At 41.5% G+C, this 17,968-nt stretch overlaps 1 protein-coding gene and 1 pseudogene across 2 annotated transcripts; one reads left to right on the plus strand and one right to left on the minus strand.

Moving 5' to 3' along the window:
* The first annotated feature begins 4,052 nt into the window (after nucleotides 1-4,052).
* On the plus strand, nucleotides 4,053-8,687 carry LOC125530627 (glucose-1-phosphate adenylyltransferase large subunit). 2 transcript variants are annotated; one of them, XM_048695007.1, is made up of 16 exons: nucleotides 4,053-4,196; nucleotides 4,397-4,449; nucleotides 4,534-4,647; nucleotides 4,737-4,910; nucleotides 5,066-5,158; nucleotides 5,456-5,539; nucleotides 5,621-5,676; nucleotides 5,919-6,012; nucleotides 6,171-6,283; nucleotides 6,559-6,631; nucleotides 6,916-6,996; nucleotides 7,404-7,490; nucleotides 7,721-7,825; nucleotides 7,919-8,025; nucleotides 8,125-8,185; nucleotides 8,409-8,687. In XM_048695007.1, the coding sequence occupies exons 2-16, from the start codon at nucleotides 4,405-4,407 to the stop codon at nucleotides 8,508-8,510; spliced, it is 1,389 nt and encodes a 462-aa protein (XP_048550964.1). In that variant the 5' UTR covers nucleotides 4,053-4,196; nucleotides 4,397-4,404; the 3' UTR covers nucleotides 8,511-8,687. The 2 variants fall into 2 exon arrangements, with proteins under 2 accessions (XP_048550964.1, XP_048550963.1); XM_048695006.1 differs by lacking the exon at nucleotides 4,053-4,196 and having other exon boundaries at nucleotides 4,261-4,449.
* A 1,028-nt stretch (nucleotides 8,688-9,715) lies between these two features.
* Nucleotides 9,716-17,956, minus strand: LOC125530628 (annotated as a pseudogene).
* Nucleotides 17,957-17,968: the final 12 nt, after the last annotated feature.

Genomic DNA, 17,968 nt, shown 5'->3' on the forward strand with positions numbered 1-17,968 from the left:
GTCGATGTGTGGAGTAATAGTAGTAGATGCAGAATTGTTTCGGTCTACTTGTCACGGACGTCATGCCTATATACATGATCATGCCTAGATATTCTCATAATTATTCGCTTTTCTATCAATTGCTTAATAGTAATTCATTCACCCACCGTAATACTTATGCTATCTTGAGAGAAGCCACTAGTGAAACCTATGGCCCCCGGGTCTATTTTACTTTGCAATCTATATCATAAAAATACCAAAAATATTGATCTTATCATTATTATCTCTATCAGATCTCACTCTCGTAAGTGACCGTGAAGGGATTGACAACCCCTTTATCGCGTTGGTTGCGAGGTTCTTATTTGTTTGTGTAGGTACAAGGGACTTGCGTGTGGCCTCCTACTGGATTGATACCTTGGTTCGTCAAAAACTGAGGGAAATACTTACGCTACTTTGCTGCATCACCCTTTCCTCTTCAAGGGAAAACCAATGCAGTGCTCAAGAGGTAGCAGTAGCTAGATGGCTTCTTCTCTCTTTTTGATTCTCAATACAATGGTCTCTTGGAGATCTATTTGATGTAAACCTTTTTGTGGTGTGTTTGTTGGGATCCGATGAACTTTGAGTTTATGATCAGATCTATATCCATGAATATTATTTGAGTCTTCTTTGATCTTGTATATGCATGATTATTTATAGCCTTGTATTTCTTCTTAGAATATTTGGTTTAGTTAGGCCAACTAGATCATTTTTTCTTGCCATGGGAAGAGGTGCTTTGTGACGGGTTCTATCTTCCGGGTTCCTCTCCCAGTGACAAAAGAGGCAGCGAGGCACGCATGTATCGTTTCTATTAAGGATAACATAGATGGGGTATATTCCTACATGAATAGATCTTGTCTATATCATGTCATCGTTCTTATTGCATTACTCCATTTCTCCATGAACTTAATACACTATATGAATGCTGGATAGCAGTCAATGTGTGGAGTAATAGTAGTTGATGCAGGCAGGAGTCGGTCCACTAATCTTGGATGTGATGCCTATATATTGATCATTGCCTTGGATATTGTCATAATTATTCAATCTTGTATCAATTACCCAACAATAATTTGTTTACCCACGGTATGCTATTTTCTCGAGAGAAGCCACTAGTGAAATCTACGGCCCCCGGGTCTATCTTTTATCATATTGCTTTCAAGATCTATTTTTATTCGCATTTGTTTTCAGATCTATTACCCCGAAAACTCAAAAATACCTTCCTGGACTTTTTCTTTCTTTATTTTATTTCATGTTTTATTCAGATCTATTTGCCCAAACTATCACAAATTAATCTATCTTTTTACCGAGGAGGGATTGACAACCCCTCTTACGCGTTGGGTTGCGAGGATTTGTTCTTTGTGTGCAGGTACTGTTTACAGAGAATTGCTTGGTTCTCCTACTAGATTGATATCTTGGTTTTATAACTGAGGGGAATACCTACTGTAGCTGTACTGCATCATCCCTTCCTTTTTGGGAAAATACCGATGCAGTTTCAAGCCGCATCATACGACTACATCAACCGCATTATATACGCTTCCGCTTTCGGTCTACAAGGGTATGTAGAAACACTCCCCTCTCGTTGCTATGCATCTCCTAGATTGGATCTTGGGTGTTCCGTAGATTTTTTTTACTTTCATGCTTCTTTTTCCATCATCTTTGTACCTGTACATTATTGCTAAGAATGTTTTCTTTCATTTTAAGCTACTTTCGAAAATAAAAATGCCTCTAAAAGCGAAAACATTTGTGTGTTTAGTGATCAAAGGACGGATCTTAACCAAGAATAATGTTAGAAAAAAGGGTGAACATGGATGAATATTTTTTAGTTCTGTGGTGCTCGAGAGGGTATTGATCATCCTGTTTTCACATGCTCTTTTGCTAGATCTTTCTGGACTGTGGTTTGTGGTGCATTTGGTAACCCCAAAGTTCCTTTGTTCGTTCTTTGACTTGTGTCAAAGTTGGCTGCCAGCTCATACTAGCGAAGATAGAGCTGTTATATCTATTGGCGTTGCAATGTGTGCTTTCCCCTGAACCTACTAATGTATTTTTTTACTTTGTGCTCCTTGCTGGACTCCTGGACTGCTCTACGGAGAAAAGGTGTGCAAAGAATGCTTAATGAAGTGTCTAAAAGGCTAGCCGAGGTGGTGAGTAATACCTTCGGAAGGGCGTTTGGTTGGGGGGCCAACATTCAAAGACTACGATGATTTTGGTTGTTGATATTTTATTCTAGAATTTAGAGGGATTTGTAGATTAAGTTGGTAGTTTGCCTTCTGTTGTTGCCTTATCTCTTTTGGCATCCCTTAGATGTGGTCAGGGGATGTTCCCTTTGTAGTGATGTGTCTTTCAGGCTGGGCTATGTGTGATCTGGAGACTCCATTTTCTTAATGAAGATGGGGACCTTGTGGCCCATTTGATAAAAAAAATACCAACTGAGATAGCTACATTTTGTGAATTATTAATGGACTAAATCTAATATTGAGTGTATTCATTTGATGAAAGGTATTTTTTTAGAAAAATGACTTAAATATTATGTTCTTTTTGTTAATGAACCTATTGAACTGGCAGGTCGACAAGTAAAGACCTAAACCGATAGGCTCACAAGTTTAATTGTTGGTCCAGTTTAAAAACTATGTTTTGGAGCGATCTTGTGGGGTTGTCCGCCATGAATTAGGAGTCGCTCTCTGGGGAAGTGATGATGATGATGATGATGATATTGTAGAGAACTTCAATTATGTCCTTTTCATAGAGGTGTGAGAGTCTTATGTGTAGCCAAATCAGCACTTTGTGCTTTCGTGAATTAACCGAAGAAGCCTCTTCTACTCTTTTAACGATTTGAGGAGTTGGAACCCGAGCCACGAGTTCAGGAAAACCATTTTTCTCATTGCGCATGTTTGTCTACCAAAACTCTTACCAATAGAATGGCAAGGCCAAGTGTCAGAGCTAAATCCGGCAAATCCCTTGGTAGGGTATCCTAGCTAGGTGACCTAGAACGATGGTGACAAAGATGGGGGTTCTACCTAGGTTCAAGCTCTCATGAAGGAGATAATACCCTACGTCTCGCTCTTTGCTTTATTGTGTTGGGGTGTGTACAAAGTACAAAGTACCAAGTGATTCTCAATGTATCTATCAAAAAGCCCGATCCGCGGTTTATATAGCACACCAGGGGCCCTAGGATACATCTCAGTCGGCTACGTATGGGGAGAAAGAGTCCTCCATGATCACAACTTCTTGTGTTGCACGCCAAGCCTTTTGGAGTCTTCCTATTATTTGTCATGGGCCGCCCAAAGTGGCCCAAGATGAAACCGACAGAGGGGGTACTAAACTCGGCCCACCAGGCTAAGAGTCGTCATGGTGAGAGGCCCCTTGGCCAGGACACCATCAGTAGCCCCTGAACCGATCTTCAAGCTTGACTACACGTCGGGCCATCCGACCTGCACACGCGGAAATGTTTCTGCGCCGCCAGCCAATTGGTGGGAGGAACTCCCGTGCTACACTAAGAAGTTTTATCCGGTCTTATCCAAGGGCCCACCTTACCACGCGTCATCCTTGACCTGACAATCAACATGGCGAGCGGGAGTGGGCCAGGGCCCCACACATGCCACATCTCATCAAATGGACGATGTGTGCCTCGATCCCGCATGAGTGTTAACGGCAACCCCTCGATCCCCGTGCATCATTAACTCCTTAATATGGGAAAGTGAAGAGATTTTCTTAGTTTAAGGGAATTGTTGGAGAGTTTTTCCCTCGATTTTTCATAAACAGTAGTTATTTGAGGTTTACAAAAGTGCTAGAGTTGCTCTTAGTAGCTTCGTAAACATTGTGGTTTTTAGTAATGGAAATAGGAGGGGCAACTTAAACGATACTACGAGTTTTTTGTTGAGAGTGGGTGAGGGGAGAAGGGTCGGTCCGTTAATTCGTGTAGAAAAAAAATCCGTAAGTCTAGCATTTTCGGAGACAACTCTATTTACTAAAATAAAAATGGCCCCTCCTTCAAAAAAAAGGCCCCACGTGATTCTCCGCATACGCCAAAGTGAACACGTGGAACGCCAAGGAAGCAGCAAGTCTATCGTGAGGCCAAGCTGAGGATTGGACGCGGCCACCGCACACTCTCGTGACACTCGCGAGCACGCCGCCGGCGCAAGAAGCACAGCCCAAGCCAAGCTCCCGGCCGGGCGGATTCATTGGTTGCGCGATGGACAAGGCCCCACGTGATTCTCCGCATACGCCAAAGTGAACACGTGGAACGCCAAGGAAGCAGCAAGTCTATCGTGAGGCCAAGCTGAGGATTGGACGCGGCCACCGCACACTCTCGTGACACTCGCGAGCACGCCGCCGGCGCAAGAAGCACAGCCCAAGCCAAGCTCCCGGCCGGGCGGATTCATTGGTTGCGCGATGGACCTGCGCGTCGCTGCCCCCGCCTCCGTGGCCGTAGCCGCCGTAAGTAACACACGTGCCCCGTCCCTCTCAGTCCCAGCCACTAGCTAGCTCTGGTCATGCAGTTCACGACTCTTTGCTGTTCAGTCGGCGGCCGAGGATGAGGAGACGACGAACCCGAGGACGGTGGTGGCGGTCATCCTCGGCGGCGGCGCCGGGACGAGGCTCTTCCCTCTCACCAAGCGCAGGGCCAAGCCCGCCGTGAGTTGTCACTCCTCTTTTTCCACGACTCGCCAAATGCGAGTAGATTATTTGACAGACACTGATTGTGCTGGTGCTACCCGCCGCAGGTGCCGATAGGCGGCGCGTACAGGCTCATCGATGTGCCCATGAGCAACTGCATCAACAGCGGGATCAACAAGGTGTACGTCCTCACCCAGTTCAACTCCGCCTCCCTCAACCGCCACCTCTCCAGGGCCTACAACTTCAGCAATGGCGTCGGCTTCGGAGACGGTTTCGTCGAGGTGCCAAATCCTGCAATTCAATTCAGAAATCTTATACTTTAGGGCATAAAATGTATCATGGATGGCAGATCACGCACTACGTCAAGGAATCTTCGGGTCTTGCTTTGATTATCTGAAACAGGGATAACAGAGTGGAAACCGTTCTGTTTTTTCAGGTTCTAGCAGCAACTCAGAGGGCTGGATCGGAGGGAAAGACGTGGTTTCAGGGTACCGCCGACGCGGTTCGGCAATTCGCTTGGCTTTTCGATGTACGTTTTCTCTCAGCGTGTGCGAGTGAGATGCATTTTTCTTACACCACTACAGACGATGAATCGCGATGCAGGGAGTGTGCACGTGGTAGGTAGAAAAATGTTCATGGTGTGTCGTTTCCCCATTGTAGTTTTGCACAAAGCCATTTTCCACTCTAAAAAAACACAGAGCCTCTTGCCCCTGTCATACTGATATAATTCCAGGATCAAGAACCTGGGTTCAGATATGCATTCGGTTCCGCTACTGGAAACCTCATGCTTGTAACACTGTATTTTATTTTATTTTTTGCTTTTCAGGATGCCAAATCTAAAGACATAGAGGATGTGCTGATTCTTTCTGGCGATCACCTCTACCGTATGGACTACATGGACTTTGTTCAGGTAATTTACCGCAAAAAGATTGTTTTTCACACTTGTTTGTTCAAATGATTGGTTAAATTGTTGTGGCGATTCCACATGCAGAGTCATCGGCAGAGAAACGCGGGCATCAGCATCTGTTGCTTGCCTATTGATGGCAGGTGATTTCCTTTCTATTTCAGTGGCTAATGTACATAAAGTCACAAGTGGCCTTCCACTGTGCATCATCTACATGCAGAGGAAATTCTTCTTCAATTTTTTTAATGTTTTTGAAAAAAATGAATTGCCACTGCTGTGTTAAGGCAAATATTTGATTTTTAGCATATAATAAACTCTTCGATTTAACACCCTGTTAGTTTGTGTCTTGTGGATTAGAGATGAATAATTCTGTTTTCAATGTTAGCCGGGCGTCTGATTTTGGTCTAATGAAGATAGACGGCACAGGAAGAGTTATTTCATTTAGTGAAAAACCGAGAGGAGCTGATTTAAAAGCAATGGTAAGTTGTATTGATCTCTTCATGCCACTCACCTCTCCTGTCCACACACTAGAGTAACATTCTAGATGGCCAAGTGCACAGTGTATCAGTTAGTACAGCACTGAGAATGCCATTCAAATAAAATAAAACAGAAGGTCATGGACATATGTTTTTGGCAGCAAGTTGACACCACTCTCCTCGGCTTACCGAAGGAGGAAGCAGAAAAGAAACCATACATAGCTTCAATGGGGGTATACATATTCAAGAAAGAGATACTTCTAAATCTTTTGAGGTACGCCAATTCAACTTACTGGACCTAAATTTAATGTCAGTTGAATATTCTATTTGATTCTTCCCTGAAGAAAAGTATTCAGTTCTCCAAATACAAGGCAAACTGCCTAAGTTCCAATAAACATGGAAAGTACTAAAAACAAGCTGTTTCATTTTCGAATATTTAATGTTGTAGTCTTTTTGGGATAATACCTTATGTTGTAGTAAGGTGCATTTTTCATAGAACAACTTGATCACAAGTAGGTCTTAATATGCAGTGCATTTTTGTTAGGTCAGATGGCGTTTTCCTACTGCAAATGATTTTGGGTCTGAAATAATTCCAGCTGCAGCAAGAGAGATTAATGTAAAGGTACGTGGATACCTAGCATGTGACAGCATCACCTACTGGTGCATTCTTCAATTGCAGTCAGGCATCTAAAACTGCACAATTGAAAGACAGAAAAGTAGGATGATGGCATTGCTAGAATATTGCCATTTCAGTTCCCTATTACTGCGCTAGTAATTTTTTGTTTCAAAATGTTAAAACTGTATCTTTATGTTGTATTATTTTCTGTAAACCTTAACTTCCATATGATGTTTTTTCTACGCCGACTTCCATATGATGTCGCCGGTATCTAATATTTAACACTTCAGGCATATCTTTTCAATGATTACTGGGAAGATATTGGAACTATCAAATCCTTCTTTGAAGCAAATCTTGCCCTTGCTGAACAGGTATGGGTAGTCTGTGCAAACTAATGGCGAGCTGCCTCTTTATTTCGTTATCCTTTTACAGTCTTTGCCCTTCTTTTCCTACACCACTATGTTATTGGTTCTGGTGTTAGTTTTATTCAGTGTAAGGTGTTAATAGTTACTCTTATGCAGTATCACTGTTTATTGGTATGGCCCAGTGAGGCAGTAGATATATTTATTTTTTTGCGAATGAGGCAGTAGATATATACACTGACTGACACTTTACAAGGTGCAAGAATTACAGAGAGCACTCTACAAAAGAGATAAATACAATGTACTAATGGTCATAATACGTATGAACAAGCAAAAAAACTTTTATTCTGCAAGAAATAAAGTGGGAATCTGAACCTTTCGTAACATGTGATCATCTTTTTCGTGAAAATATGCAGCCTTCAAAGTTCAGCTTCTATGATGCTAGCAAACCGATGTACACATCACGCAGAAACCTACCACCATCTATGATCAGCACTAGTAAGGTATGTGTTGCCTCTGGGCTAGTATGACTCCCATTTTGCACTATTCTTTTCTTGAAATTCTGCGTGTGCCATTTTTACAGCCCAAAATTCTTTCTATTACATTGTGCCATCATTATCACCGTGCTTTACCTTTGCACCCTTAGTTACCAATATCTTACTATAAGTGTTCAGTTACTCTTCAGAAATCGATTTGGTTGCCGTGCCGCCTAACATGTGTATACCATTTGCAGATCACTGATTCGATCATTTCCCATGGATGTTTCTTGGATAAATGCAGGGTAGAGCACAGTGTCGTTGGAATCCGTTCTCGAATAGGCTCCAACGTACACCTCAAGGTCAGGCCTCTTGCTTGCAAAAAGCATAAACACCAATAGGGATCCATTATAGCCTTCCACAATAACAGCAAATGTGGTTCTCCATTTCTTCAGGATACGGTAATGCTCGGTGCTGATTTCTATGAAACTGACATGGAAAGAGGCGACCAGCTGGCCGAAGGAAAGGTTCCGATTGGGATCGGGGAGAACACTTCGATTCAGTACGCACGCATATATACTTCCTAGCTCACCGCTCGCCAGCTTAGAAATCGTGTTGTATTACTCTTGTCTGACAAATGTCTCCCTCTTGCTCTGCCCAGAAACTGCATCATTGATAAGAATGCGAGGATAGGGAAGAATGTGACCATTGCTAACGCCGAGGTATGCATGATGTTCTCTGCCACCTTGTTTCTTCAAGAACAGTCGCATAATGAATATGTATCAATAAGCTATGATCCCCCAATGTTGCTCTCATTTGATAAGATTTTTGTAGCGTTCGTCTGAAATGCTACTGTTCATTTGATCATTTCTAGTGAACCACCCTCCGGAGTTGGTGTCGTCCGAATATTACTGAACATGTGGTTTGCTGTTGGGTTCTTTGCAGGGTGTACAGGAAGGAGACAGGGCGTCAGAAGGCTTCCACATCCGGTCCGGCATCACGGTTGTGCTGAAGAACTCAGTGATTGAGGATGGATTAGTCATATGAGCTGAAAAAGAGTCTCTCCAGTTCAGCAAGAGAAATAAAGAATTCGTTTGTACTCTTCCAATAAGATGCGTGGGAACCCTGAAAATGCTCCTTGTGTATACGAGATGATTTTGGTTCTCGAAACATGCAATGTCATGTCACCGAATTGCTTTAAAAATTCAAGTAGTGTTATCAACATGACTGAGGTTTTAAATTTTGAAAACAGAAAACTTCCGTATGTCACTGAAATATGTGAAATTTAACAAATTTCAGATATTTTCTTTTGGATTTAGATCTATCAAAATTCACCTAATTCTATTGACTTTTTATTAAATTTTGTTTGAACCTAGCTTGGAATTTTTGAGGTTACAAATAGTTTGGTACCCTACCCTAAAAAAAATCGGTACCCACTGAAAGTGCCGAAATTTCAGAAATTTTATTTCAGCTTTTAGTCTTTTTTTGCTTGTGTGCACATCCACCGCAAAGCCTTTGGCCGTGGCATCCTCCTGTGGTGCTGGTGGGGTGGAGGGAGGAAGTTCGAAGAGGAAAGCCAATCGGTTCACTTGAAAAGAGTTGTGCTATCACTAAGCAGGCATTGCATTTATCCAAAGTAGCATCATGGGTTTTCATACTTGCGCACTGCCACGCCATTCTGGCACCTGTGATGCTGGGCATGGGCAGCAAACACTCACGCTACTGGATTTCAGTTCTGGCTAAGCAGCGTGCAGCGAGGGAACGATGTAAAATCACGGCCGGAGGAATTCCGGTGGAATCGACGGTCACGAATCGCTGATGATGGTTTGTCGTGCGCAGGCGTTTGGCCCTACACGTGGCCGTCTGGGTCGCCCCTCCATGTTTCTTTTAAACAAGGTAAAAGATTTGCAATTTTATTGATTGAGAGAGAAGGTTTAATGACCGCAAAGCGGAAACAAAGAACTACTCTCGCGGCAAAGTTGGAATGAGCACGCGGGGGCAAATGATGTACTCCTAAACATAACACACACAAGTAAAATAATGTCATAAAAGTATAGTAAGGGGCTAAGGGCTATCCATTATGCTCAACTTATATTATTGAAGGTATCTGAATTTATAGAATTACAGTCTTGAGAAACAACTAGAATCAAAACTGACACACGATCGAGAAAAGGGACCAACAATGTCATTTTCAATAGAAATCTTCAGAAAACCAGACATGATAGATTAACTATGTCCAAAACATGTGCAAACTACCGAGGATACCTTGATGATATCATGAACTCTTCTTCCATACTATATTGTCTTGTTGAATCCTCATCGCTGCCTCTTTCATGCTCATTCATTGGGCAATTTGTTGGAATAACGTCATTCTCAAATTCCTCATCCACCACATTATCTGAAACAATATGCATTGATGATTGTAAGTTTTCCAATGTCAACTCCACTTGTCGCATGGTTGGGCGATCCTCTCCTTTTAACTGTGTACATGCTATTGCAAGTGCAGCGACTTCATGGACTTCTTTGCTCCACTCATTTATAACTTGTGGATATAGTATCTGCGACAAGTTATCTTCTGCAAATAACATAGCAAAATGTGCAACAATACCATCACCGCTAGGGGATAAATATGAAAATGGCTTCTTTCTGGTCAACAGTTCTACAACCATGACACCAAAACTGTAGACATCACTTTTCTCCGTAAGTCTCCCTGTATAGAAGTACATAGGGTCTAAATATCCGATGGTACCTTGCACCATGGTTGTTAACCCTGATTTCTCCACTGAAATATACCTTGAAGCTCCAAAATCTGCTATCTTTGTTGTTAGAGTATCGTCCAAAAGTATGTTAACTGACTTGATATCTCTATGGATGATAGGTATTGAAGCTGTCGAGTGAAGATATGCTAGGGATTTAGCTGTTTCAATTGCTATTCGTAGCCTGTCGCTCCATGACAATGATCTTGGTCCTTCAACATGAAGATGATCATAAAGGGTTCCATTTGATATGAACTCATAGACCAACATTGGGACTTCTGTTTCAAGACAACAACCATAGAGTTTTACCACATTCCGATGGTTGATTTGTGACAGTATAGCAACCTCATTTATAAACTCATCAATCTCTTTTTGAACCACCTTCTTTGGTCTCTTGATAGCCACAACATGGAGGTCTGATAAAATTCCTTTGTAGACGGTGCCATGCCCTCCACCACCAAGCTCACGAGCTTTATCAAAGTTATTTGTTGCCTTCTCTAGCTCTTCTAAAGGTATGATCATCCTTTCTGCAATATCGGCTCTTTGGGATACCAATTGTTGCAACAATTGACCACGGTTCTGCTCAAAGAACTTTCGCTTCAACATTTGTGCCCTTTTGTGCTTCAATTTTTTGGAAATAAAGAGCCCGATAAAAATCAGAAGTACAAAGCCTGCCCCGCTGGCAACTCCTATGATGACACCTTTATCTGCAAAGATACAAATATCATTATCCGTTTTCTAAGAATCGACAAAGTGTACTCAAAACAAGTTACGGCTTGTGTTTAATATAGGGAATGAAGGAACTATATCAACAAACTACTAGGATGTTTTTAATGACAGCAAGCTAATTAAGTCGATTAATAATCAGGATGGATTATACTACTACTTTTTGACATAATAAGTACTGGTAACACTGACTAGCTGTCTTCATCAGCTCAGAAGGAACAAAAAGAACAATAATCCTCCTAGAGCTAGTGCAGTGCTGCTCACCTTTAAATAATAACCGGCGGCGGCCACCTGGAGCTGGAGACAAAACGTTACATTAACTTCATTAGTTACATTACATCATAGAGAAACAATTGAGCCAAATTAACTTGACGCACGCATAGAAGCGTAAGCAGCAAGCTGGTACTACTACTTTCTCCGTTCGGAATTACTTGCCTCAGAAATGGTTGTATCCAAAACTAAAATACGTCTAGATACATTCATTTCTACGACAAGTAATTCCGAACGGAGGGAGTAGATGTGTAGATACACTTAACTAACCTTGGCATCCATCGACGAGGTAGGGGTTGCCCTGGTAGCCGTCCATGCATTGGCACGAATAGCCACGTCTCTCTTGTACGCAGTGGCTGTGCTCGCTCTTGCAGATGCTATCGGCTACCTCTGCGGGACAATTGGGCTGCTGCGAGCTCACTTTAGCCGGAGGAAAGCCGGGCAGCAAGACCTCCCACTGTAGAATCATGGGAATTTCCTCGTGCTGAATGGTCCGCGCCAGCTCGTCGGACAACCTACCCAAATCAAACCACCCTTCCTCTGCGATTAAAACATATGTCGATTTCAGATTTAGCGCGTTGCTTCGGTCGAGCCCTTCTAAGCTCAATGCCCCAAGCACGCCGTACTTGGACATGGAGATGCGTGCCTGACAACAGCCCATGCCATAACAGTACTTGCCGTGGTTGCGCCTTGCCACCGTCATAGCATAGGTGCCATTCACGTCGGAGGAGCAGAAGGAGGCGCATCCGCTAAGGATGGCTTTGTTGTCGGACGCAAGCAGCGTCGCCTTGGCATTGCATCCCATGAGGATGAGCTCGTTACGGGTCGACAGGGCGTAGGGCTTCTCCCAGGGTTGCGTGAAAACATCTTCGAAATAGAAAGTGTCTTCTCGGGAGGTGAGGCCTAAGAAGGCACCAGTGTGAACGACACGCACCGTGGTGTTCGTGAGGGAGATGTCGAGGACTTAAAAGTCTCCATAGTCGCCGAGCAGCAGCCGTGTGATGTTCTCGCTTGTTGTGTCGCAGGTGAGGTTGAACCCTGGTCTGTAGCAGTGGAGGGGCCCCATGCCGAAAGGGTACGGTACTTTCACGTCACCACATGACGTGTTGCAGTTACCTGGTAGTATCAGATTTGCATGAGTAATTAATACTCCCTCCATTCCAAAATGTAGTGTATGTAGATTTATTTTTAAAAGTCAAAACTCACATACTTTGACCAAGTTCGTACAGAAAAACATATACATACAGTATAAAATGCCAAATATATCTTAGTAGATTCATTATAAGATGTAGTTTCATAGTATTTGGCATTGTAGATATAAATAGTTTTCTTTAGAAACTTGATCAAAATTTGTAATATGTTTGACTTTTCAAAGAATTTATAAACAACGGAGGGAGTATGTAAAAGTGTCTTATAAGAGAAGTGGACAAAAGATTGCACCGTCACTGACCTGTGTCTATGACCGAAGGGACGATGCAACCTTCATTCAGGTTGGGGTCGCCCTGGGTTCCTGATGGACACCCACACTTAAAAGATCCTTGCGTATTGGTGCATTTACCAAGGCACCGACTTCCTCCTGGTTGCTCGCACTCATTTATATCTAGCACCATGTAATCAACAAAATAAGTTATTGATCGGTGTAATCTTTGGTACTCCCTCTCTCTCAGTTTACAGGGCGTGCGCGTATTTCTAGATCGTCAATTTGACCAACCTAATACAAGTCATATATTACAAAAAATATATCAATATAAACTTCAGATGTTCTATTTTCAAACTGTATAATTTTTGTGTTATATAGTTTATATTAGGGTGATAAAATTGGCAACCTAGGTATACGCGTAGGACTTGTAAACTAGTAATTTGATAACTATGGATAGCATTGTAGTTTATGGCAACAACGAAATCAGTTGAGTGATTGGGTGGCTCAGATCTCACCACTAATTGGCAACAAGGAAAATCAGTCAGTTGATTGATTGTATAGTTTATGACAACAACAAAATATCTGGCAAAACGAAAGAAGTATATAAACCAAAAGAAATACAATGGAAAATACATACATTCGGCAGGAATTGAACATATTGTATAGCAAAATGAAAGAAGTATACAAAATTTTAATTGGACCATCGGGCAGGGATTGCATAAATTCCAAAACATTAAATTGAAGAAATGTAATCTCAGAAGGGCATTGACAAGAAACTCCACAACAACAATGACTCACATAGAAGCAACAAACCATGTTTGGAGGATGCTCACTACGCAATCCCGTATGACTTCCCGGACACAAGAAAAATAAGGATTTGACTTTAATAAAAACTAGCATGATGAACTCACGCTTTTGTGTGGCTAGACTTTATAAAGTTATTTTTCAAAATGAATATGATTCGATAAATTTGTAGATGACGGTCTATTTTTTACTTGATAAATCAATATATGTTGTATATGTTTAACCACTTATGGTAGAGAAGTATCGCCATCCAGATTCTTGTCAATCATAATCTATGATGCTATTTTTTACTATTGGCATGTTGTTAGACACTAAAGGATGCCGGTCTTATTACGATGGAATTGACTTACATTTTTTAACAACGCCTACCATCCTAGCATGCTTTCTCTAATCCTATATATCAAAGTAGTTGATTTTCACTACTTCTCATCTCAACATATGCACTTGTTACCTCGTCAAAGACCCACCTCAACATGAATGCAAAAAAACTCATTATTAGTCCCCACTGCTTTTATTTATCTCAACATGCACATATCCACCTCACCACGCATGTCACCTCATATAAGGTCCACCACAACATGCATGGAAAAAGTTTTTCATTATATTGTGCTACTTATATTCCTAACAAAATAATTATACAATAATCAAGTACAATTAGAATATGTATTTTCAGTTTTAGTTCATATATTATTGATCCAAATATGCATGTTTCATACAACCAAATGTCATTCAAATATTTCATGCAGCAACGCGCAGGGTATCATCTAGTGATGAGCATTATTGCTTCACATATTTCACTTGACATCTATGTCAATGATAGTCATCAATAAGAAAGTGGGCCTAACTCATGTGGGATCCACATGGACTTGAGTCTTAGTTTATATCTAGTAAACTATCTAGCCTCCCATATAGGTTTCTAGGTAAAAATATATAATTATTAGTTTATATTCATTGGGAATTTTAATATAATATATATGTTTTGGCACTCAGTCCTGGTACATGTAAATACTATTTTATTCTTTTAAATCTACTTTTCCATCATTGGGTCTAGCTGTTATGAACTTGTACATTAACCGCCAATTCACATTCCCTTAGCTCCACTCTTTTATACTGGTGTCAACAGCTTTTCTGTACAGTTGATTCCACACACGTCGATAGATCTACCTAAGCAAATCGTGTTGATACATCTGAGATGTGTTGCTTGATGTCGATCATTCACCACTAAATACTACATGGTATTGAATGGAAATCAATAGTTTAATATAGTTATCATTTTATATTTGTTGGAAATTCCCGGGACATACCATTACACTAACTCTATCTATGTAATTTGTATTTTATTTTTAGCATAAATGAAACAACTTTATTACATAGTTGACATGATTTGTTGCTTCCAACCTTTACTATTGCAGCTGCAACAATATATAGCTCCCTTATCAAGTACTATTGCAGCTGCATAAATGAAAGAACTTACATACTATTTGATTCTTCAAACTTGACTATCTTATTGTTGGTTATGGCTACCGCGGACTTCGACAGTGGCTACCAATTCAAGCCTATACCTTAGTTTCACACTTCTCTACTCATGTTGATATCTCTTGCTATATAGTTTACTTTAATTTATTCTACATTTTTATGTTTAGATTGACTTTGTATATAAATCAAATAACTCGCATACAAAAAATAATTTGTTTATCTCTAGATGGGAAAGAGAGTTGTATTCTTTGTCTATCGAATATTTTTATCTACCACTCCCTCCATGAACATCTAGAATTTCATTCTTCAGTTAACTATTTTTTAACCTAATGTGAAGTACTGCTAATTAAAACTAATTTTTATTTTTATTTTCTTTTAAATATGATGCGCATAAGAGTGGTGTATTCTTTACATGACTTGTTTTTTATACGATTCCCATTGTCCTGGGATAGAAGGCTCGTGAGACTTTTTCATAGTCTCCAGCATATAATGTTGATTATATTTTTTGTTTGTAGTATATTTCAAAAATTAAAAGTACAAATAAAATGGAATTAATTTAGCTTACTCAGTCTATATTTTTATTAAATGTAGGTAAAGGTTCCAAAAGCTTGTTGTGTGTTTAACTATACACCTTATATTTCCGATAAAAGGCTATGACATATTAAAACATGTTTATATATTTCAACCACTTGAATATGTATTTTGACTGCATCTAGTACAATGCAAATTGATGGCATATGATTTTCCTCATTTGCAACATCGAGGAAGCAAATATGAAGAGAATCCATGACCTTTATAATTGGTGGTGAGATAATTGGAAACTTTTCTGTGCGAGGAGATAATTAGAAACTTTGTGCGAGTGAAATTTATCATACGTGAATTTTGAATCACTATTATGTGTAGCTTGTTGGATTAGTTGAAAACAAAAAAATCATCCATTGCAATTGCTCTGCTCCTTCTGATTCGTCTATTGTGTTGTTTTCCCCATTTCTATTAAAAGACAAACTCTAGGCTAACGCTTAACACGACCATTATAATTCAGACCCACCATATAATTAATGGAGTAGATTGGTTTTTTTATGTGGAAAAATGTGATGGCTCCATTTTCTATTGTTTTTAATAGAAAGATAGATAGATAGATAGATAGATAGATATGTCTACAATAGCTCTCTTCTGCACACATTAGCAAGAAGCTGCAATTTTAACGAAACATATCTAAATCATCCCTATAAATAGATATACAAGTAAGGCATAACAAACTCAACAAAATTATGACAGATGCCATGAGCAGAACAAACATCTCCAATGGAGCTGTGCCTAGAAGTCGGTCGTAATTACTACTCCCTCTGTTCCAAAATAAGTATCATGATTTTAGTTCAAATTTGAACTAAAATCATGACACTTGTTTTGGAACGGAGGGAGTACCAAACAGCCCGATGATATTGATGACTAGCCATATACAGGTTCCATGTAATTTGTGGGTGCAATACAAGGTCTTAGCTGCAAGAACTTAGTAGGGCTATCAATTCGCTAACTAAGATTCTGAAGAAGAAAATTTACCAGTTACTGGAGAGCACACATTCGTTGAATTTAAATCAAGTGATTTTAAGGTCACCGACATGTACTCCCTCTGTAAAGAAACATACGAGCGTTTAGATCACTACTGTAGAGGGAGTAACCCTAAGTCACTTGACTTAAAAGTGAGCGAATCACAGGTCCTATTGGTCGGTGCCCGTACGGCAAGGAGGTGACCTTTTGACTGTGCGATGGAAGATGCCGGTCAGGGGAGGATATATCTGGTGCACTGGGGCAACTGGTGCTACCGGTGCACCAGTCTCTTGTCGCATATTAAAAAATGTTTGAAAGAATCCGGAAAAATAGTGCATTGGAACAACATCAATGTATATTGTCACAAAAATATAAATCAAATTTTTAATTATTGCTCAGATAGAAAAATGACAAATTTGACACTGAATAGTACATAACACAAGTTTAATTGATTTTAGCACATATTCATATATTCATTTTAACAAGATTCTCACAGCAAAGAGCGATGTATCATCTACTTCCTCCATCCCACAATATAAAACGTTCTTGCAAGCTAAAACAGCTAGCAAAAACATCTTATATTGTGGGACGGGGTGGTTAAGAAAGTAGATTGGGTACCACTAACCTTGGCAGCCTCCGGGGATGTAGGGATTGCCTTCGTAACCGTCTTCGTAACCGTTTTCGCAGTAGCAGCGGTAGCCTCTAACCTGACCGCACTTGCTTTTGTTGCTCTTGCATATGCTGGTGGTCACTATACTGGGGCACTCACGGGGTTCCACGTACCACCAGTCGGTGTAATCAGTCGACGATCGCCCAGCCCAGAAGGAAGGGCACTGCCATTGCATCTTCTGACAAAGAAAATTGCATTTCGCCAATGTGGAACCACCCCTCCTCGGCAACGAACACGCGGGCGGGCCACCAGGACGACTCCTCGTCCACGCTTTTGTTATGGCCGAACCATTTGAACGTTACGTAGCTATGAGCTCACGGATGACGGCGATGGGCGCCTGGCAGCAATCCCAGCCGTTGCAGGTGCCATTGCTTCTTCCGGTTTTCATGGCGGCACCGATGATGGGACCGGAGGAGGCACATGCGCTCATGACGATGTGGCTGCTCTTCTCGCGCAGCGTCGCCGTCATGTTGCAACCCGTTACAATGAGCTCGTTGCCGACGGACAGCGTGTAGGGCCCGTGGACCCTGAGTCCGCCGCCGAACGTTCCGTTGCCGTCGGCGTCTATTATTATGCCGCCGGCTTGTACGACGCGCACGGTGGCGTTCTCGATGAAGATGCCGACGACTTGGAGGCTGCCGTCGCCGAGCAGGAGCTGAGGGGGGTCGTTGTTGCGGCCTGTCTCGCAGGTGAGATTCAACCCCGGCAAGTAGCAGTCTGTCCTGCCAGGATCACCGACGACGCCGAACGGATACGGGACGTCCACGTCCCCGCACTTCCGGGTGCAGCCGTGCGCATCAACCGCCGCCGCCGCCGCCGCAGACCGCCGCCGCGC

This window comes from Triticum urartu, unplaced genomic scaffold (genome assembly GCF_003073215.2).
Source record: "Triticum urartu cultivar G1812 unplaced genomic scaffold, Tu2.1 TuUngrouped_contig_6448, whole genome shotgun sequence".
Lineage (NCBI taxonomy): Eukaryota > Viridiplantae > Streptophyta > Magnoliopsida > Poales > Poaceae > Triticum > Triticum urartu.